This window comes from Acinonyx jubatus, chromosome A1 (assembly GCF_027475565.1).
Source record: "Acinonyx jubatus isolate Ajub_Pintada_27869175 chromosome A1, VMU_Ajub_asm_v1.0, whole genome shotgun sequence".
NCBI lineage: Eukaryota > Metazoa > Chordata > Mammalia > Carnivora > Felidae > Acinonyx > Acinonyx jubatus.
In genome coordinates, this window is record NC_069380.1 from 11125759 (window position 1) to 11148287 (window position 22529).

Here is a 22529-nt window from a genome sequence, read left to right on the forward strand (position 1 = left end):
GTGGGTAAGGGAACTTATTTTATTCAGTCTTCCTCATAAACAACTGGTTTGTTTTTAAATTCAGGGTCATACAAGAAGCTCAGAAGATATACATGGGATCAGATCCTGGGTCAACCACTCTGTGACCTTAGGCAAGACACTTAACCTCTCTTCACCTACATGGTCTTATCTGTAAAAGTGAGAGGGGTTGGCCTTCCAAGATTATTTTTGAGTATTAAAGACATTATTTATCATGGGGCACCTGGGTGGCTCAGTCGGTTGAGCATCCGACTTCGTCTCGGGTCATGATCTCACGGTTTGTGGGTTTGAGCCCCGTGTCAGGCTCTGTGCTGAACTCTTGCTCAGAGCCTGGAGTCTGCTTCGGATTCTGTGTCTCCTTCTCTCTCTGCCCCTCCCCCCGCTCACGCTCTGTCTCACTCTGTCTCTCAAAAATAAATAAATGTAAAAACAAAATTTATATATATAAAAAAAGAGACAGTAACTATCTTAGAGCCATCTTGTGGACCCTGAAACTCGAAGGCACACAATTTGAGGACTAGAGAATGGAGAGAGTGAAGTAGCCTGAGAAAGGAAGAATGCATTTCATCAATGAAAATGCAAGGAACATTTCACATTACCAGAATTTTACAGAAATTAGTTAAGAGGGACTTACCATGCCATTGAATATGTTTTTCTTCCAAGGCAAAAAGCATTTCTGAGTATTTTTGCCTTGTACTCTCTTCTTGACCAGTTTTGAAACATATAAAATTAAGAGTTATCCATCTCTTTGTTAAGAAATGTTTTTCTGTTGCTCAAACTAATTGTTTCTTTAAATCTCAACATTTTCCGTTTCTTAAGAATACCCTTCAGAGGAAAATAATTCTTCCTATCACATTTGCAGGATTTTTTCTTCTTTTTATCCTAATGTATTTTGCATGACTTTTAAAGTTTCTGGTCACTTTGAGTATTTGCAGTACCTTTTAAAATACCATTTCTTAAGCACCCTTATAAATGCATTAGTGGACAATTTATTATAGTTCTATACACAGTGTGACATGTTCTCACAGTAGCTGCGTCATTCTGGGTTTGTTATGTTTTATGAAATGTTCCTGTAATGCCAGTAAACAGAAAAAGTCTTACAGGAAAAGAGGGATTGGGGGGGGTGGGAAACATCAAGTCTTCAAGAAGGATCCCAGCACTTGGGTACTGACAGGATTTGCCCTTAGAACCCACAAAACGAATGAGGTGCTGAGAACTGGCAGAAAGAATAACATATATCCAACTGTGAGAACAAAGAAATCTAATCAATCTACTCCTGTGTTAAAAGATAGGTTACAGTGATCTGTAGGAAATAGAGTTGTTTAAACGGACCTCCATTTCTAAGAGGAGTAGCGACTTTGAACAGTGACCGCCATATAATCTCAGGGGCACTTCAAAAGAAAAGGAAACCATTTTTTCTTTATTTCAAACGCCCAGAGTCTGATTCCCATTCTGGGAACATCAGAGCAAGCACTGAATATTGTCAACAACTAACTCTGCGCTTGTCTGTCTTTATAAGTGGGGAAAAAAGCCGGCAAGGATGGGCCTCTTTCCTGAGTTACATACTTTGTGAGGGGAGGTGAAAAGGCTGCGTGTCCAATGGGCATTTTGATTCATGCTCTTCACAGCCTGGTTAAAATTCTCATTCCCAACCAGAACAGATGCAAAAATGGGCAGGTCAAAAGGATGAGTCAGGGAAGCAGATCCTGCCCAAGCCAAGTGTGTTTGGATTTCCTTAGACGCCAAGAATGCACACGGCTCTCGTTGCTCTCCACGGCAGTTCCAAACCCAACATTTGAACATTCCTCTATTCCCTCACTGTGTTTAATTTCCCTTCATTTTTGAACGTACTGCGATCTGACTTGCAGTTTGACTTGCGGTGTATATGTGCGTGTGTGTGTACAAAACATTGCGGATTGTATGGTCCTGCTTCCGCAAACCGTAAACTCTGTGAGGGCGGGAACTATCTGTTGACTGCTCCCTTCCCAGGGCCTAGAACAGTGCTGGAAACCCAGGTACTCGTTAAAGAAATATTGGTCGAAACGAATGAGTGAACGAATGAATGACAGCCTTAACAAGTGAGGGGATCAACTTCTCTGAAAATCTGACTGAGAAAACCAGTTGTTGTCCTGTAACATGTGGGGCCACTTACAGCCTCTGGGACATTCATGTGAGGAAACTCATTATAACATTAACTTTCCTTTCAGTGACATAATAAAAACGTAGCCCAACTATGAGTTGTGGGGTATTTGTATTGGTGTCGCAGTTCGGAAGTTAATAATTCCTGGAAATGTTGGCAATTTAGGGAAAGTTTACGGAAGACCTTAGCCAGCTAAGAGCGGCCAGCCTAAAAATCATGTTATTAGTCAATGACACTGGGGGAAAAAATAGTCACGTTCAGGAGATCATCGTTTGCAGTTAGAAATAGATCTAATAAAGAGCTAATGAATGGGCCACAAAAGCCTCAAACAGATTTCTTCCAGACTAAGGAATGGGCCCGGCTTACTAGAAGAAATAGAGACTCAGGGAACAAGGGGAAGGAGCTCCGGAAGCCATCCTGCAAACCCAAATAGAAACCGAATTTGGGCTAAAATAATAGCATCGGCAAAACCCGTTTAAGATACAAGAAGGCAATGGAGAAAAATTAGAACGTGTCAAATCCAAGAGGAAAATGTCAATGAGAAAATCTAAACAGAAAGCAAATTCCCAAAAGTTTCAGTAAGGAAGGTCCTGGTTAATAACTGAACGTGATGCCCTTGTGGCCTGCGCCTCCGTTCCCCGCCCACGGGAACCCAGGTCTGAGTGACTTTCTAGGGACGTTGAGCTGATGTGTGCAAATAGGGAGATAAGCTGAAGAAGAGAAGGAGAGATGGTTAAAGCAGATGGAGAGGAAGCTCAAAAAGTTATCACCTGCAGGAAAATTTAAATGAGAGAAAGCGTTTAATCTGGCAAATTAAATCGTTCCTTCAACATGTCTTTTTAGGTGGGGAAGATAACAGTGACCTGTCAGGACCCTTTCATCATCAGGGATCCCTATTTCCAGAGGCCCCACCATGGAGGCAGCTGGACGGCACGGTCTCTGCGAAGTCTGGGAGGGAATCCTGACCTCCGGCGACTTGCTTGCCTGGCTGGACAGAAAGTGGTGGCAACACCGTGGTGGGAAGAGTCGATTCAGACAGTAATGCCTGCTTCGGCAGAGCCAGAAAGGGGCCAAAGTGTAATTCTTACTGCATTGGTGGTTTGTCTGTTGCAATAAAAAATAAGTTCCAGTTAAAAATTAGACTTATGGGGGCACCTGGGTGGGTCAGTCAGTTGAGCGACCTATTCTTGGTTCTGGCTCAGGTCCTGATCTCATGGTTATGAGATCAGGGCTCCAAGTAGGGCTTACTCTGGGCATGGATCCTGCTTAAGATTCTCTCTCTCTCTCTCTCTCTCTCTCTCTCTCTCTCTCTCTGTCTCCCCCCCCTCCCTCTCTCTGTCTCTGTCTCTCTCTCTCTTTTTCTCAAAAAAAAAAAAATCAGACCTATGAAGAAAGAGATTAATTCTTCAGAGTGAAATTCTTAAGGTTGTTATTTACCCTTTATACCCCAAACCTTTTTTTTAGGCTTACCTTTTGGAAATTTACATCACTCTTCTTCCCACCTTCTCAAGTACAGGACTACCTATCAAACTTATTTTAGCTTTTCCATAGGACTTAAGGTCATCATCATGAATATTAGTTGTGACAACATGCTAGATGGATCTGTCACTGCCCCCACACTTGTCAGAGTGTCTGATTCTGTGGCCTTGTGCCAAATGGCTTCACACAACTGCATTTTTAAGTTACAGAGCCTTTTTAGAGTAGTGCCTTCCCCACCCCCTTCTTTTGCTATTAGAGTTTCTACCCAAGATGTTGCGTCTTTCCTTGTAACTTTCTCTTTCCAGACTACTGTGAACTTCAAAACTGGACAGTGGATCTTAATTATGTGTAGATTAAAAGCAAGTACACAGGGAAAACTCTAATGATGTTTTCTAGTGGTAATGTTCTCATATTTAGACTAGTAGAGACTTTGTGACTCAATTTTGACTACCAGGGAATATGTATTGTCACCAAATAACTGAGCTCCTGAAAGGTGCTACATCATATGTTTACTTTTGAAAATTATTCCGACAAAAGGCTAGGATTTGTTATGAATCAATTATGGTAGGATACAGAGAGCTATTAAAACAGAGTGGATCTTGTTCAAGGACATTTACCCCATTAAATTTTACTGCATCTCTATATGCCCAGCTGATCTGTTTAAAACAGGAATGATGGGCGCCCTCCCCTTGAATCTCTTTCAGCTCTGACACAGGGCTCTGCTGGGCTAGGATAGTTCCTCTCCAAGGCTGTGTAGACTCTTGCACTCACAAGGATGTCTGGCTCTGAGGTACAGGTGACTAACTTTTTTTATGACAGCAGTGAATTGGTACCTTGGCCGTTTAAATGGAATATTCATCAGAGACACATCCTGGTATCTGGAGTTCAGCTATCTGGTTCAAGACGCAACATTTCAGAAGACTGCCAGAGGTCACTCTTGAAATTTCTCTCACTGGGGTCGGGACTTTTAGGCCCCAGAGTCTTTCAATTATGGATCTGATCTTGCAATTATGTATTACATCAAGCTGATTAGTGCTGTCTTCTAGAAATGGATTAAATCCTGTGGAAAACTAAAGGTAATGAAAGATTGTCCTTCACTTAGACTTTCTCAGTTTCTATTCCAATTTCCAGCCCTATGGCACAATGCCCTGGAAACGTGAGGAAAATACCTCGTGGAGACCTTAGTCCCTTTATTAAGTTGGTCTTGGGATCCCAGGCTTCCCATTTCCAAAAGGCACCTGCACTGAGGAGAAGCAGGTAAAGGCAGAGGAGTGACCAGAACTTCATTTGCATCACCTGATTTTGAATATGTCCGATTAGAATCAATCATGCCTTTTAGGAAGCAGCTTCAAGTGCTGTTTAACTAATGACTCTTCCTTGCAAATACTGCACCCTCTCCCTTTAATGACTCTAACTACTGATTCGTCTCTGAGAGCTCCCTCCCTATGAGTCAAGATGTACAGAAATAAAGTAAGGTGTCATTTCAGGTAGTTACTTAAGGAGATCTACTGAGTATTATCTGTATAAAGAACCCTGTATTAGACTAGGAGGCTATAGTCTTATTCGGGAACTTTCAGAAGATAACACGGAGAAGAGTATATGGTTCAGTTACGGGGCCAAGCCTTGGCAAAACTGTGTGACCAACTGATAATTACTTCTCTTGTCAGCTATCTTCTGAGTCTTTCTTAGGTAATGTAGGATGTAAAAGGCCAAAGAACATGAGTTAAGTGTCTAAATCTGGTAATACAGACTTACCAGGGAAAAGTGGGCAGGTGGAGGTAGGTTTTGTGGAGATCGATCTATACGTGGCTCTGAAAGGACAAGAGAGTTAGATGATCAGAGAAAAGTAGAAAGGAGCAGGAAGAGAGAAAGGAGGAAGGCATAGGGAAGAAGAGTGTGCTCCTGGGCCAGCCAGGGTATCAGCCTGGCTTGGGGACAGGGTGGAAGCAAACTGCTGAAGGCTATCAAAACCAGACCATGTGTGAAGGCTGGATGGTAATTAAGAGCCAGTGAAAATATTGAGGGAAAAAAAAGTTATAATTAAAGCCATGGTGAAGGGGCACCTGGGTGACTCAGTTGGTTAAGCGTCTAACTCTTGGTTTCTGCTCAGGCCGTGATCTCATGGTTTTGTGAGTTCAAGCCCCATGTTGGGCTCTGCACTGATGGTGTGGAGCCTGCTTGGGACGCTCTCTCTCTCTCCCTCTCTCCCTAGCCCTCCTCTGCTCATGTAGTCTCTGTCTTTCTCAAAATAAATAAATAAACTGAAAAAAAATGTAAAGCCATGGTAAAGAAAAATTTGGTATATGAAAGGAATGAAATAAAGTCAGCACAGAGGCTGCTATAGTAATTGAGCCATAAGTTTCCAAAGGCCTGGACCAGGATGGAGCTCATAAGAATGGAGAAGAAGTGGAATAATATACATAAAACATGTTTTAGTTTTATAACTTGAGAAGCCATAAAGTGTGGTGGTAGTTGAGATATGGGAAGATCCTCCAGATGTAAGGGTCCCCTCAACTGTGTGGCAGGTCGAATGGATTAGAGAGAAAGGAGCATAGGGAAAGAGGAGATAGACCCTAACACAAGGACATGTTTGTCATCCGATAAAATAAATACAATTTTTCATTGGCGTCCTCAGAATTTTACTTGGGATAGAAAGAAGGGAAGAGAAGGCTTGAGTTTATTTTCAGTTTTGAGAAAAGTATTCAGCTTTCCTGGAGAACTTTTTCCCTCTTTCATTATCAGTGACAGGCCACCCTTCTCTTGCTATCCAAACCAGCATCCAAATGAAGTCCCCTTTTTTCTTCCTCTTTTCTTTAATCTCCGTATTCAGCCACCCTGAGCTGGAGAGCCTTCCTTTAAAAAGTCTACTTTATTGGGGCGCCTGGGTGGCTCAGTTGGTTAAGCATCCAACTCTTGATTTTGGCTCAGGTCATGACCTCACAGTTCGTGAGATCGAGCCCCGCATTGGGCTCTATGCTGACGGTGTGGAGTCTGCTTGGGATTTTCTCTCTCTCTCTCTCTGCTCCTCCCCTGTTCTGTCTTTCTCAAGATAAATAAATAAACTTTCAAAAAGTTACTTTATCATCATCCTGTCCTAAGCCACTTAACTCTACATTTCTTTCATTGGCTATCATGACCAACCGTGTCACAAGTACTTAGCTGGAAGGAGATAGCACATGTTAGAATTTGACTTGCCAAAGTACAGTAAAAAGTAGAGAGACGTGAAATTTTCATTTACGAATAAAAATTGCTTTCTCTGTCAAATTAAAATACTTGTCTGACTCTGTAGCATTCTAAAAGGAGGCCACTCACTAGGGACTCTCACAGCTGCCTCTGTTCAAGATCTAATCCAAGCAGGGAACCTGCACATTTTAGAAGAGGTGAGGAGAGGTAGCCCAACTTGAGCCGAATGGTGGCGTGAGTGAAAAGTCAAATGCACATCTCGGATGGCATAGATGGGACACTGCCTGAGCCTTTAATCTTTCAAGAGGGGCATCTCTTTCAGGAGCAAGAGCCAAATGGGCTTCTGAAACTTCTGGGTCATGGAAACTTCTGGAAGTCACCACCCCAGAAGTCTTTTCCTTTTTTAGAATGAAGCACGGAGAGCTCCTGGCCATTAGGAAAACCAGGACAGGAAATCACTTTTTTTCCATATATATTTTCTTAGTTCATTTCCCTGGCACATAAAAAACAAGCAAAAAACATCTTAAATGTTGCAGGATTCATAATTCAACATCAACAATTATGTTGTATGCTTACAACATAATTCACCTAGGGGCATCTGGGTGGCTCCGTGGGTTGGGCATCCAACTTCAGCTCAGGTCATGATCTCACGGTTCATGGGTTCGAGCCCCACACTGGGCTCTGTGTTGACAGCTCAGAGCCTGGAACCTGCTTTGGATTCTGTGTCTCCCTCTCTCTCTGCTCCCCCCCCCCCCACTTGCACTCTGTCTCTCTCTCTCAAAAGTAAACATTAAAAAAATTTAAAAAAGAAACATAGTTTACCTAAAGCAATGTAATAACCAGAAATACTTTGAGATTATCAAACATGGCATACTGCAAACTTAATGTAATCAAAATAGTTACATTCTGACATCATTCCTTTTTTGTAATTAATTAATTTATTTTTTAGAGAGAGAGAGAGAGACAGAGAGAGAGGCAGAGAGAGAAAGAGAGCGCACAAGTTGGGGAAGGGCAGAGAGAGAGGGAGACCCAGAATCTGAAGCAGGCTCCAGTCTCTGAGCTGTCCGCACAGAGCCAGATGTGGGGCTTGAACCCACCAACCGTGAGATTGTGACCTGAGCTGAAGTTAGACACTTAACCAACTGAGCCACTCAAGTGCCCCTGACACCATTCCTAAAGAACACGGCCAGGTTATGACATCAAATGCAGCATTCTTCATATGATTCATATCCGTACGTTGATGGCTTAATACAGCCAATCTGGATATTTAGGATGTTATTTTCAGCCGGTAAGAACATCTGTTGTATTTTTCAGCTTCTCCAGTTGGCAACGGTTATATCAAGCCTCCAGTTCCACCTGTTTCTGGCACACAGAGAGAGAAAGGGCCGCCAACCATGTTACCCATCAACGTGGACCCAGACAGTAAACCAGGAGAATATGTCCTCAAGAGTTTATTCGTCAACTTTACCACTCAGGCTGAGCGCAAGATTCGCATCATCATGGCAGAGCCTCTGGTGAGTATGCGCCACGACACCTGTTTCAATTCGTCTTTATACTAAATATAGTAGAACGTTAAAGCTCTGAGGAAAGATGGATTGTTTTCCCCCAGATTTCCAAAGGTGTTTTTGATTCCACAGGTGATTTTTTTAAAAGATTATGATTAAGTTTCCCGATTTAGAGGGGAAAAAAATGAGAGGGGTGCCTCGGTGGCTTAGTCAGTTGAGACTCCAGCTCTTGATCGCGGCTCAGGTCATGATCCCACGGTTTGTAGGCTCTGCACTGACGGTGTGAAGCCTGCTTGGGATTCTCTCTGTCTTTCTCTCTCTCTCTGTCCCTCCCCCACTCATGCTCTCTCTCTCAAAATAAATAAACTTAAAAAAAAAAGAGAGTCAAGAACTTTAAAAGAATCCTTAGCAAATACATTTCTGTGGCATGTTTCATTACTGCATTTGAACAGTAATAAGCATAATTTAACAACAGGAAGTGTGAGTCCTAGAAAAACTGTGTTCAGAGTCCCTGCCATGCATTTATACTTGAGTCGGAATCTTTTGTCTGTTTTTAAAGTAAATTGAGAAAAAAAAAAATCATTCTTCAAGTGGCTTCCTGGACTTTCAGTTTGAGAACGTAGGGTCTCAGCGATCTATTGTCTGAAGAAGTTATTTGGTGAGTCATTCAGAAACACCTCTTTGTTTTCTGAAAGTCGGAGGACAGGAGATCTCGGCTCACTTACCTTTAGGTCCCTTATTAGACAGATAATGTCCGTGGACGTCAGTATCTTTCTTTGCAGATGATTCTGCTACAAAATAAGGCATGTGTTTCAGCCTTATGTTAATTGCTCTAACAAGGGCTCTAAAGACAGAGTACTGAACCTCAAAAGGACAGTCAGGAAGGAAGAAAGGCCAATGGGCAGATTCAGATTACTTGTTTTCTGACCTTGGCGGGAGAAACCCAGTAGGAGAAAAGGCAAGGAATCCAGAGTGACACAGCTTTTTCTATGAAGCTCGGCTTTGTACCTCCTGAGAGGATCCTGGGGCATAAGACGCTGAGAGGTTTGCTTTGCAGCGCCAGAGCTTAAAATAATTAAGTATGATGGTGTTAAACCCACAACAAGTCTCTAAACAAATACATAGCAGATGATGTTCGACATCATCTGTTAAAAATGACCTTTGTAAGAATCACAATTGAAGAGTTAGGAAACAAAATTCAAGAATATTTGTTAAGTATATGGTTGCCTGACAGTTACAAATTTTGCATTTTAAAGTTTTTATTAGATCAGTGGAGGTTATCTTTATGAATTCTACCTTCCCATTAGGGAATGTTTCTTGGTTTTATAGTTTTAATCATTTACACCTCAGTGCGGTACCTTTTCCACATTCACTTATTTTTGAAATTTATTTTTCTGCTACTCTTTCTGCTAATAATAGCTAATGTTTCTGGAGTACTTACTACGTGCCTGGCACTGTGTTTCATTTAGTGTCTCCTTTAACCTTTACAATAACCTTAGGTAGGTAGTATTTATATCCCCATTTACAGATGGAAACGTTGGCACAGAGAGGGCGAAGTAGTTGCCTAAGGCCACACAGTGTTGATATGAACTCAAGCCTAGTACCTTCAGAGCCCGCCTCTGAACCCTCTACACTCTGTTGCGTCTTTACGTGGACGTCCACACGTGAAGATACCTTCTTTAATGTCTTACAACCAACCAACACAGGGCTCTCCTATAACTTAAACTGGCCAAAGATCAAGTACCCAAATTCTCATTGCCCCAAATTGTGCTGATCCCTGGAACCCTCTGAGCGCCTGGGTAGATTCTGAGGCTGCCCGGACTCCCTCCCCTGGCGGAGGGTGGGAAGCCAGCTTGGGTCCAGAGGTCACGGGGGAGTTTAAGGAGGAGAGAGCAGTAAGGCACAAGGAGGAGTTATTCCTTCACCGAGGCAGATCAGGGTCTCTGAAATTGTTTGTCATAGTGCATTTCCCTAAGGAGCTGGGAAGTTGTACCAAAGTTTAAAGAGATGCTAAGACTAGGCCCTGACATCTTTTGAGCCATCCCTCTTTCCAAAATAATAGTTTAAATGCCATTATTTGAAACTCTATTAAGTGAGGTAGTTTGGGTTTAACTTTTTCTTCACTCAGCTTGGCATTTGTTTGGATGGCATTTTCTTTTTGGAGTAAACGTCACGTCTGAAAATCTATGTGCCATAGCATTCTTTTAATTAGAGGTAGACAATTTTGTTCCTTTCAGTGAGACGCCTTAAACGTCCCTAAACAGGAAAAATGGGAAAGAAAAAGTGTAAGTCCTTTTCACCAGCAAATCTTTATTGTGGGCCTAGAGTGACAGGCCACTGGATGCTGAGTGCCAGGTAGAAGAACATTATGTTCAAGAAATGTATCAATCAAATTTCAGTATTGTTGCTTTTTATAAAAAGGGGCTATTTATTTCCCCCTGTACTTTTTGGCAGAGACGTAAGCTTCTGTGCCATATCCGTTTCTGGTCTGCTGAAAAATGCTTAGTAATTTTTGTCCTTGTACTTGTGCACTTACGGGGCAATACACGTGAGTCGATTTTGCGGCTCACTGCTGGATTCGAAAAATGTTACTGTGCATTTGTTAGTTCTGTAGCCATAGCAAGAGGTGTTATTTATTTATTTTTTTTGAGAGAGAGAGGAGCGTTATTTATTTGAGAGAGAGAGAGAGAGGGAGCATGAGCATGGGAGGGGCAGAGAGAGAGAGAGAGAGAGAGAGAGAGAGAGAGAGAGAGACAGAGTCCCAAGCAGACTCCACGCTGCCCACACAGAGCCCAACACGGGGCTCGAATTCACAAACCAGGAGATCATGACCTGAGCAGAGATCAAGAGTCGAACGTTTAACTGACTGAGCCACCCAGGCACCCCAAGAGGTGTTATTTTTGATGTTTGTATAATACATTTAAAGTGAATTCCAATAAAGGCTCACTACTATTTCTCTTGCTCAGATAGGTCTATTTGAAAGACATTGAATCCTTTAAAAGCCTGAGTTTATGTAGCTTTGTATCAAATCACAAAGTTGTTTTCTTTGTCTTTAATGTAATTGGAACTTGTAGGGGAGTGGTAAGGGTAAATTTCAAAAAGTTGGAAGTAGAGATTTATTACTTATGGCAATACTCAGGAACCTCTATTTTTCAGTTTACTTTCAAAAGACTAAGTTCTTCAAAATTCCACATCAGCCTGCGTGGGATCAGTTATACACAACATCAAAATTAAAGTTGTATCTATGAGTTTCCAATATCCAAATAGCTAACTTTAATGAAAATAAAAGACAGGAAGGAAAAATATTCTACCAAAATTACATTTTAGCTTGTTTTTCTTTGCAAACATTCTTCACTAGTTTAGCAGTATTGTTCTTGTGCTCAAAAGATGCTCAGGTCGTATCTATTAATATTGGTGGATTAGTCAGTAATTGTCAGCAATAGTCAATATTGCTTCATGGGGTTAGTTTTTTTTTAAGTTTATTTATTTATTTTTGAGAGAGAAAAGAGAGGAGGGGCAGTGAGAGAGGGAGAGATGGAGTCCCAAACAGGCTCCAAGCTGTCAGTGTGGAGCCCAACGTGAGGGCTCAACCTCATGAACCGTGAGATGATGACCTGAGCTGAAATCAAGTTGGACACTTAACCGACTGAGCCGCCCAGGCGCCCCACTTCATGGGCTTAGTTGATAGCATTTGCTTTTTCCCAGTCCTACCATTATTTTACCTTTCCCATGCCAAGTGTCTTAAGCTAACTTGGCTTATCTGTGGCTTTTTAAAATTTTTATTTCATATTTTAAAAAGTATAGAAAAAAATAATAGGGATGTTCATTCCTTTTGTCTCCTACTCTTTCCCTCTGTTTACATTTTCTTCTTCCCAAGGCCCCTGGGTGACTCAGTCAGTTACGTCCAACTTTGGTTCAGGTCATGATCTCACAGTTCAGCAGTTTGAGCCCCCCATCAGTCTCTGTGCTGACAGCTCAGAGCCTGGAGCCTGCTTCCAATTCTGTGTCTCCCTCTCTCTCTCTTCCACTCCCCCACTTGTGCACACTTTGTCTCTCAAAAAATAAATAAACTTTAAAAAATATTTTTTTAAATAAATACATAAATTTTCTTCTTCCCAAAGTATGTTTTCTGTAATTATTTAAGTAAGAGTCAGTGGGTGGTAAATCACTCGGTCTTATTTATCTAAGAGGTCTTTATTTATCCCTCAGCTATCAGTAATAGTTCAGCTGGGAATAGAATTCTACTTTGACATTTATTCTCCCTCTAGACTTTTGGTGATATATTTCACTATGTTGCCACTATCACTGCTGGGGGAAAGTCTTTGGCTGACTTGTTATTTCTGGATTATTGATTTTTGTTCCGTTTGCTTTTATGGTTTTTCTCTTTGTCTATGGTGTTTTTCAGTTTCACTACACTGTGTTTAGCTGTGGCATTATTTTATTTTCTTGTTGGAGACTCTCATGCTTCTTGAATTGATGGTTTATGTCTTTCATCAATTCTGGAAAACTCTTAGTTATTAATTATTTGAATATTGCCATTCTTCCATTTTCCCTCTTCTCTTTTTCTTGCATCCCTATTAAATATATATATTAGACATTCTCATGCTGTATTTCATATCTTTTTACCCTTCTTTTATTATTTTTATCTCTTACTACTGCAGTCTGAGTAATTTTCTCAGGCCTATCTTCAATTCATTAATATTTTCTTGAGCTATGTCTAATCTGTTGTTTAACTTGCCCATTAAGAATTATAATTTTGGTGACTGTATTTTTTCACTTCTGGGAGTGCTGTTTGCTTGTCTTTTAAAATCTATTTAGGTGTATTTTGTTTCTTTCTTAAGTTTACAGTTTCTATTCTATGTCTTTGATCACCTTAAACATACATTTTTTGTGTGTCTTCTTTTATTTTTTATTTTTTTAATGATTATTTATTTTGAGAGAGAAGGAGAGAGAGAGAGAGAGAGAGAGAAGGTGAATGGAGGAGGGACAGAGAGAAAGGGAGAGAAAGAATCCCAAGCAGGCTCCATGCTGCCAGCACAGAGCCCAGCTTGGGGCTTGATCCCATGAACTGTGAAATATGACCTGAGCCAAAATCAAGAGTAGGATACTTAACAGACTGAGCCACCTAGACACCTCTGTGTCCCCTTTAGATTAGTCCCAGAGTTATCATTATCTGGGGCCAAATATTATGTTGGCTTGGGAGTTTATGTATCTAGAAGTGATAAAAGCAAACCCCAAACTCACGTAGTACTTGGGACTATGATTTCAAATTCTCAGGGAAGGTGTTGTTGTTGTTGTTGTTGTTGTTACCCAGAACCCAGGCGGGGACTGCCGGAACATCTTTTCATCTTCCTGTGCCAGTGGATAGATTTTCCCCTGCCCATTGTTTCATTGCTTAGAACTAGACTTAAGTGTCTTATTTCCAATGTCCCACCTCTCAAAGGCCCACAGCTTTGTTTCCTGTCCCCAACTAGACAACATAAAAGGCCTGTAGGCTAATGAGACCAGTAATCCTCTCCCAGGGCAGCTACCATGTCACCTCATAACTTCTTGCTTTTAATTTCCCTTCTCATTTCTTGTGTACTTACTTCGGCATTTTGAAAGAATCATATATTTCACTCATCATTTCCAAGTACTTATATAGCATGTGAGATTTTGAGTTTTCTTAGTCCACTTTCCTGCCAGTCTTCTGCTGGATTCTTGGTTTGCTTCTCATGCAGATGAGGGTGGGCCTTTGCACTGTGAGGTTCATGTGCAAGCAGAAGTTCCCGTGGCAAGGTTGGTGGGGGCGGGGGAGCGGGGGTTGCAAAATGAGTAAAACAAAGAGTTGAAAGACTGTCGCCAATTCTTTCTCTTCTGATCCTATCTGATGAATCTTCCCTAAGTACAACCCTGGGCCTTTAATTTTCTTGGTCGAAACCTTCATTTCACACCCTTTCACTCTGTGAAAGACCACCTGTCTTTCTTCCCCCCTGCACCTCTATGAACCCATGTTTCACTTCTGTGCTTCTCTGCCTCCTTCCTAGATGGCCATTGATCTCTTCCTCCTGGCTGTCTTTCATCCTGTCTTTCCAGGTCCCACCTGGGGTACTTCTCAGTACCTCATCATCAAAAAGGTTTACTTGGTTTCTTTCCTGCTGACTCCATACAACTGTGCAAATGTGGATATACACACCTAAAAATCTCTGTCTGAAGCACTGTATCATTCTCTCATGCAAACTGCACTGTCTTCATTGAAATAGAATACTAAAGTAGGCTAGAATAGAAAATATTAGGGTATGGTATAGGTATGAAGGGTAAATATTGCTTAACAAAAATTTGAGTTATATGTATGTATACCAGCCCATAATGTAAATGTATATTTATGTATATTTTTATGGTGGGTGGATGGGGGATACAGATTTTGTAAAGTTAAACATTATACTAGTCAGTAAGTTACTTAGAGGCAATAATTGTGTCTGATTCATCTTTACACACACACACACACACACACACACACACACACACACACACACAGCAGGTCCCCATATCTAGGACTCTGCTTTATATACAGTATACGGTAAATAGTTTTTGAATAAATGAATGAGTGTATGAATAAGTGAATGGATAGATGGGTGAATAGATAGAAAAGTTAATATAGTAGCTTACAAGGAATGTCTTTGTAAGAACCTGTGCTTCTCAGGGTCATTTTGCCAACCTCTAAACTGATAATAGTGGATTTTGTTTTGTCCTTTGTACTCCTTAGCAGGTGATACCCTCAAATCTGCTAAGTATAACTAACACTGATTCTCAGCCTTCTGCCTTTGGGCATCTAAGGATACCTCATTTTTCATTGGTAGGGTCACCTGCTTCACCTTAGCAATATGTGAAGAGGAGAGGTGGGTTGACTCTTAGCAGTTGGACACAGTCTCAGAATATACATTCTCATTATCTAGGAGTCTCTCCATTTATATAGCATCTGTCACTGTAGTCACAGGCAATTACCTTCTCAATAAACTCTTCAAAAACAAGACTCTCCAGCTTTTCAAAAGCAAAAGCACTCATAATCTTGACTTTGTTTATTTAATGGACAAGAATGGATAAAGCCAAAGACAAAACAACTTTTCATTCAGTCTGATCTGAATTTGAATCTTGATTCAACCTCTTTAGTGTCATGTGGCCTGGAGGCAGCCAGTCAATCTCCCTTTTTTATCATTTGCAAAATTCGAGTAATGTGATGTACTCCTAGCACATAGAACAGTCGAGAGGGATAGAGGGAATGTGTGGAGCTCCTGGTGTAATCCTTAGCACCCACTAAGTGCTCAGTCATCACCATCATCATCATTGAAGAATTGGTATCAACCAACCAAGTCTTCTGGTATATTTCTTTGGAGGCCAGCCTGCTACTTCCTCACTGTGTTCATTCCAAAGGAATAGAGGGGCACCTGGGTGGCTTAGTGGGTTGAGCATCCAACTCTTAATTTCAGCTCAGGTCATGATCTCATGGTTCATGAGATCAAGCCCCATGTTGGACTCTGTGCTGAGCCTGTTTGGGGGTCTCTTTATCCCTCTCTCTTCCCCTCCCCTGCTTATGTGCGCTCTCTCGCTCTCTCGCTCTCTTTCAAAATAAATAAATAAACATTTTTTTAAAAAGGAATAGATGCTTCAGCAGGGCGATTCGATGCCTGCTGTTGGCCATTCACTGTTACTATCAGATGGTTGTCCTAAAATCTTCCATGGCTATGAGAGGACAACCAAAGCTGGTTTAAGCAGACCTGGTCTGGATCCTTTAGGGACTTGTACTCTGGGAGGCGACAGAAGCAAACAAAGAAAGCATACAAGAGAAGACAGCACCCCACTATCTCACTGTGTCTCTAGAAGAATACTGGAGGCTTACTTGGATATAAATTGCGAAAATCTAGAAAATGAAATCAGGGATTTGAGCTGAGCCTACACAGAATGGTTTTCAAAAGCTTTCCGAGAGGAAAACGTACTGAGTTCTTGAGGGTCGGGGTCTCAGAAACAAGTAGGAACATCATCGTGCCAGGCCACACTGTGAAGCCAGTGGCCCAAATTGGGAAAGGCTGGATTATTCAACTAAGTAAAGCAAGTTCAGAAAATTTCAAGAACTTTTTTTCCCATCCATGTGTTTACATTTATTGCAAACCTCAGAGAGAGAACTATCTAATTTTCTTAAAGTTAGTCGTCAGTTCAAACTGATTTTCTTCCCCTCCTCCCCACCGCATTTTATTGAGATATCATTGACATATAAATGATATAACATTATATTAGTTTTAGGTGAATTCATTTTAGGCAAATTGGTATTAGTTTTAGGTGTATAACACATGATTTGATATATGTATATATTGCAAAATGATCACCACGATAGGTGTAGTAACAACCATCACCACGCAAAGATTTTTTTTCTAGCAATGAGAATGATTAAGATCTACCTTGGTAGCGACTTTTAAATCTACAATACTGTGTTGTTACTACAGTTGCCATGCTGTACATGACATCCCCAGGACTTAGTTACATTATAACCGGAAGTCTGTACCTTCAAGAATTTTCAACCACACTTCTCAGGCTGCCTCTTTCGTCCGCTCTCCTCCCTCTAATTTGGCCAAAAGACAAGAAACTTGATTTTTCATCGCAGCCCTGTTGCCAGCCTATGCCTCCAACAAAGCGTTTAAATGCGATCCCTCACTGTTGACTCCTCTATGAAATGTTAACAATCAGGTGCAGTTTTAGCTCTAATGTATATAATAAATGAAATACAAGCATCAATTATTCACATCTCTGGATGCATTAAGTGAATCCACTCTGGTTTAAGCTTCTGGTATCCTTGCAAGGAGCTACAGGGGAAACTAAATTGGATATTGGGCTGGGGGTTTCATCTAGCTCTGTGGTCTATCGGCATAAAATGTCAACAAAAAGAACAAGAAACTCTCATTTTCCCAAGACTTACTCAGAGAGCAAGTAATTTATTCTCAACTTTGAAACCTGGAAAAGGGAAAAAACACACCTAACTTTCATCCTGTCCTCTAGCAGAGCCTGGGGCTGAGCAAGAGGGCAGTGCTCGCCTTCCCCCCATGTTCTGATATTTCAAAACATGTTTATGATAAACAGTGATGTGACAATGGGAGGGTTTATTATTGGGATTGCTTGAGAGCACCTGCTTGCAAAGTCATTAACAGGCAAGATACAAGCCGGATCTTCCAGACATTATCCCTGAGTTAAGCTTGGAGCACAGGTGTGAGGTGAGAGACACTTATTCATAATGATGCTAACTGCGCTGTTCTGGAATGGAGACTTCATAACATTACATGATCTAGCAGGCTTGCTAACATAAAACAAACAAGGCAATTTCTGTTTTAATGTAAGACCAAAAGTAAACTAAAGGTAGCACAACATATCTTCTTGTTGTGCAAGTCTTTGAAGAGTCCAGGATGCCAGGATTGCACCACACGTCATGAATCTGTAATGAAATATGCCTGAAGACCAAGCCTGAAGACCAGTCACGGCCAGCTGGCAGAAAGATGGAAAGGCCAAGCAATTAGTTAATGACAGCATTACTGCACACTGATGTTGTTTTAGGTTCAGGCAGTAACGTCTGTTGACAAACCTTTGTTCCTTGGCCCTGTGTCTCAGGCTTCCAGCTCCTCCTGAGTGCTGATGTCACAAGGCTGGCATCAGGACAAGTCTCCGGTTAACCCTGAAGTTGAGCGGGACCTTGTCCATTGGTAGCCCACCAACAACAAACTATATGTAATGAGTCATTCTAGCAGTTTTAGTGAATTCACTTGTGGCTCTAAGTAATCAAGGCCTTTGGCAAGTGAAATACACATTCACCCTAGTCTCCTCTTTTGATTTTAGACCAGATACGATGCGCTAACAGACCCAGGTCAGGATATAGTCTATTTGTGGTTATAAAAGACCCTTTTTTTCACCTCTGACACGTACAGGGACTGAATGCAGCCATGGTCCTGTGTTTCACCACTTTAGATACCTGAGTTATCATCAGACTTCTCGGTATCAGAAAATATCAGATCTTTTAATCAGCAACCTTTTTAATATTTAAGAAATTTGTGAATTAGGAAATGCTGCTATACTAATGGAAGGTTAGAATGACTGCCTCTAATTAAGTATGTATCTTTATGTGCTAGATCATCATGAAACCTATTATAATTAGTTATGTTTATAGCCTGATAGCTATTCACTAACCTTAACCGTGTGATATTTCATAATGATACTTCATCAAGCCGGTGATTTTTCGGCACTGTCTTCTATGCCTATCTTCCTATCCTAACCAAATGTCTGTTGACTAAGGGTGTGTAAATAGCAGAACGCCAGCTTTAATGCCTCTCTGCACTGTGGATGCCAGTCAGCTTCCCAGAAGGACAACCAGCTAGTGTTTTTAGCCAAGCTCCTCTTTAAATAGAGGCCTCTCTTGCTTCAACAAATCTAATATGGGAAATATAAAGAGAATAAAAATAATTTCTAGATATAGTTCCCTATCGAGTAGAGTGATAGAATCAAATTAACGTTGTCCTGAAAGGAGACCAAGAAACCACTACTTGACAAAATACTGACTCATTTTCCAAATTATAAATAAATAACTTTAAAAATAGCTATTTCTTAGCAAATCACCACAGCCTGGTAGCCCTTCCTTAATATATCAAGGCATTCACCAGAAATCTGGAATATCACCCTAACCAGAAACAAAATAGTATTGTAGTTAAAGCTAGAGATAATTGTTGAAAGGTTTCATTTAGCTGCTGAATGAAGTGATCTTTCAGATGAGCTCACAAACTAATTTATTTTTTGTATGCTGTTCAACTTAAAGTTTGTTTTCCTTGTTATGAATATTCTCGGAATCATCTAGACAAAAAGCATTTCTTTTGTGGTTGTTAAGCTGGACGCTTAGCAGTGAAATGAAATTTAATGCACCATGATAGTAAAAGTTCACTTGAACCTTAGAGCAAATAAACCATATGCAAAGAATAATGAAGTAATAATATAAAAAGTTTTTTAGTTGAACTTCATAGTATCCAATTCTGTTCATCCATTCATAAGGCCATAATTTTTATATCCAGTGACTTTTTGAGAAGTTTATTAAAATTTCTTCTTGAGACCAGAAAACCAGGGGAAGGTTGTTCCTCAAGTTATTTTCGGTCTAGTTTTTTTTTTTTTGGATTATATGCTTCTTTTACTATTTATAGAGACTTCATTTTAATGCAAAAGATTATTTGAAAATATCCCATCATATTTTAAAGTATCAGGAAATGCCAATAATAATAAATTCAATAATATGACATAGTAATAAGCACTGAAGGCCCATCTGTACATTCACTGTGATATATTTCTGTGTTTCCATATAGCATTTTGACATTCCTGAAAGTGATTAACACAAGTGTAGGCAGCAGCAGTCTTTATTGTAGCATTATAGTAATTTTAATCAGCCTATGTCTTGATTTCCACCAGTCATGCTGAGGTCATTTTATTAGGTATCTTTGATCGTCACTGTTTATATCTAGTACTCTTCAGCTTGAATGATTTCATAGAAAACAGTATTCTATTTGATGGTGTTTCATGATGCCTTTGAGGATTTCTACTCAATTCGTAAATTGTAATCACATAAGTGGGGGGGGGGGGAAGTGGGGCTGGAATGTTCTAGTAGGTTTTTCCAAGATGATTCAACAGCCATGCCCAAGAATCAAAGACAACAAAAAGTCAGATTTTGATTGATCTAAAATGTATGTATTGCTTTTGATTGAGATATATTCACAAACCATAAAATTCACTTTTTCAAAGAGGGCAGTTCAGTGAATATTCACAAGTTGTACAGCCTTCAAACTGTCTAGTTCCAGAATATTGTCTTTTTTTTTTTTTGAATGTTTATTGTTTGAGAGACAGAGCATGAGCAGGGGAGGGGCAGAGAGTGAGGGAGACACAGAATCCGAAGCAGGCTCCAGGCTCTGAGCTGTCAGCACAGAGCCCGACATGGGACTCAAACTCACAAAGCGTGAGATCGTGACCTGAGCCAAAGTCGGACGCTTAACCGACTGAGCCATCCAGGCACCCCTAGAACATTGTCTTTTAATAGCACTGTAAAAGATAGAGTAGGTAAGTAGGATTGGGATTTACTTATTTGTGTACTCTTCACCCCCTGGGTTTGTCTTTCATTGTACCAGAAAACCAAACCTTTTTTTTTTTTTCCTTAGCTAAAGTAATTGGATCATTTAAGTTTTGACTAAGAAGCTTTATTTGGCTGTATGAAATGGGGTATGTTATGGATTTTACATAACCATAATCACGAAGAAGATGCTGCCGATGAAATTGCCTCTTTTAGCTCATGTAGAAAACAAAAATTTAAGATACTTATACACTGCAGAACTTCAACAGAAATGAAAATGTTTCTCTCCTTGTGGCAAATTCTGGTTCTGAAATGACAGCATCCCTCTTCGCTCAGGGTTTGCTCTAGCTGCTGGTTCAGATGATGGCACTGGGTGACCAAGTTCCACCCGAGAGGAGACTCGTCTGCGGCGCTGAGTGAACGGGTCTCTACTCACCACTGTTAGCTTCTGACCTGTCGGTAACACCATGAGAAAGTGTGTGGCACTCACTCCTTCCCGTTGAAACAGTGCTCCACACATACCAGATTGGTCAGTCAAGGTGTCCTAAACCCACATTCCCCCAGTGACACTGGGATCGATGTCTCACCTCATAAATATCAGCCCTGTGGCTTGATCCATACCTACTTGCCCAAGGTTTCCTGGGATTCCCAGCCAACAGAATAACATTATGAGCTTGTCCAAGGCGAACAGTGCCATGTTCATGTTCAGGATAGACTCGCTATGGCAATAAAGAATGGGAACTAGGCAGTGGCTCCCATTCCTAAATCTAAGTCATAACTGTCAGAGTTGCTTTGGTCTCCTGAAAATACAGTGCCATTCAGACAGTTCGGGGATGCTTCTCATTCATTCAGTAAGAGTTTTATTTTACATCAGCGTTGCAGTACAGTTTGCATACAATAAACCGCAGGGATTTTAAGCTTACAGTTTGATGAATCTGGCAAACTTATACACGTGTCCGCAGCACACAACCCAGCTGCATCCCGATGCAATTCCCAATGAGTTCCCTTGTGTCCTTTTTGTCATCCCGATGAGTTCCCTTGTGCCTCACGCAGATGGACTGCAACGCCGCCCCTTGCCTCAGCAACTACTGATCTGTGTGTAGATTCCCATTTTATGGAATTTCATATAAATGGAAGCCAAACAGTATGTACTCTTTTGGGTCTAGTTTGCTTCACTCAGCATAGTGTATTTGAGACACATCCATCTTTTTTTTTGTATCAGTAAGTCATTCATCTTTATTAGTGAGTAGAATTCTATTCAGTGTGTAGACCACAGTGTGTTTAGTCACCGTTTGATGGGCACTTGGATCAACAAATAGTTTCTGAGTACCATTTTAACCAGCACAAGTCTTGATCTCCACAGATCACGCTAACAAGGTATAAACATACATTGTTTGCTAAAATTTGCAAATTTCAGTGAAGCCTATTTCTTTGCCAAGTCCAATAGTCCCAAGTACAAATCCATTATTTGAACAGTGGAGAGGAAACTTGTATATATATACTTTATATAAAGTATATTATTTATCCTTTATATATACTTCTATAATATAAAGTATTTATGTAAAGTATATATATGCTTTATAGCGATGTATAAAACATGTATGTTTTATAAGGCATTTTTGATAATAGCTTACAGATAGATACATAGATAGTATTTTCCAACTTCCAAGAACAAATGATTGATGCTATGTATTGTACAAAGAGAAATAAGACAGACCATCATTTTTTGTTTATCATGTTTCAGGCATATACTAATCTTCACATTAACCCTAGAAGGTGAGTAAAAATAATAACAGTTTGTGTTTACATAGAGTCTATGTAAACAGTGCCAGACACTGCTCTTAATACTTGAATAATATTAACCTTCATGTCAACATCAGGAGGTAGTTACCATTACTACCCTACTTGACATAGATACAGAGGTTAAACAACTGTCCAAAGTCAAACAGTTAGCAAGTGGTGGAACTGACATTCGACACAGACTGTCTATCCCTGGGATTCGTGTTCTTAACACCACACTCGTGGTCTCCTTCATTGTTCTTCAGCGAAGCTGAAACTCAAAGATTTAATAAAACTTACCAAAGGTGGT

At 40.6% G+C, this 22529-nt stretch overlaps 1 protein-coding gene across 8 annotated transcripts in view; it reads left to right on the top strand.

The window, feature by feature from the left end:
• The window catches only part of FRY (FRY microtubule binding protein), a 441627-nt gene that overhangs the window by 218561 nt on the left and 200537 nt on the right, over positions 1-22529 (top strand). For all 8 annotated transcript variants that reach the window (XM_053214058.1, XM_053214062.1, XM_027064642.2 and 5 more), the window contains one exon: positions 8135-8334. In XM_053214058.1, coding sequence (XP_053070033.1) covers positions 8215-8334 — 120 coding nt within the window. In that variant the 5' untranslated portion in view covers positions 8135-8214. The remainder of the gene's footprint in view (positions 1-8134; positions 8335-22529) is intronic.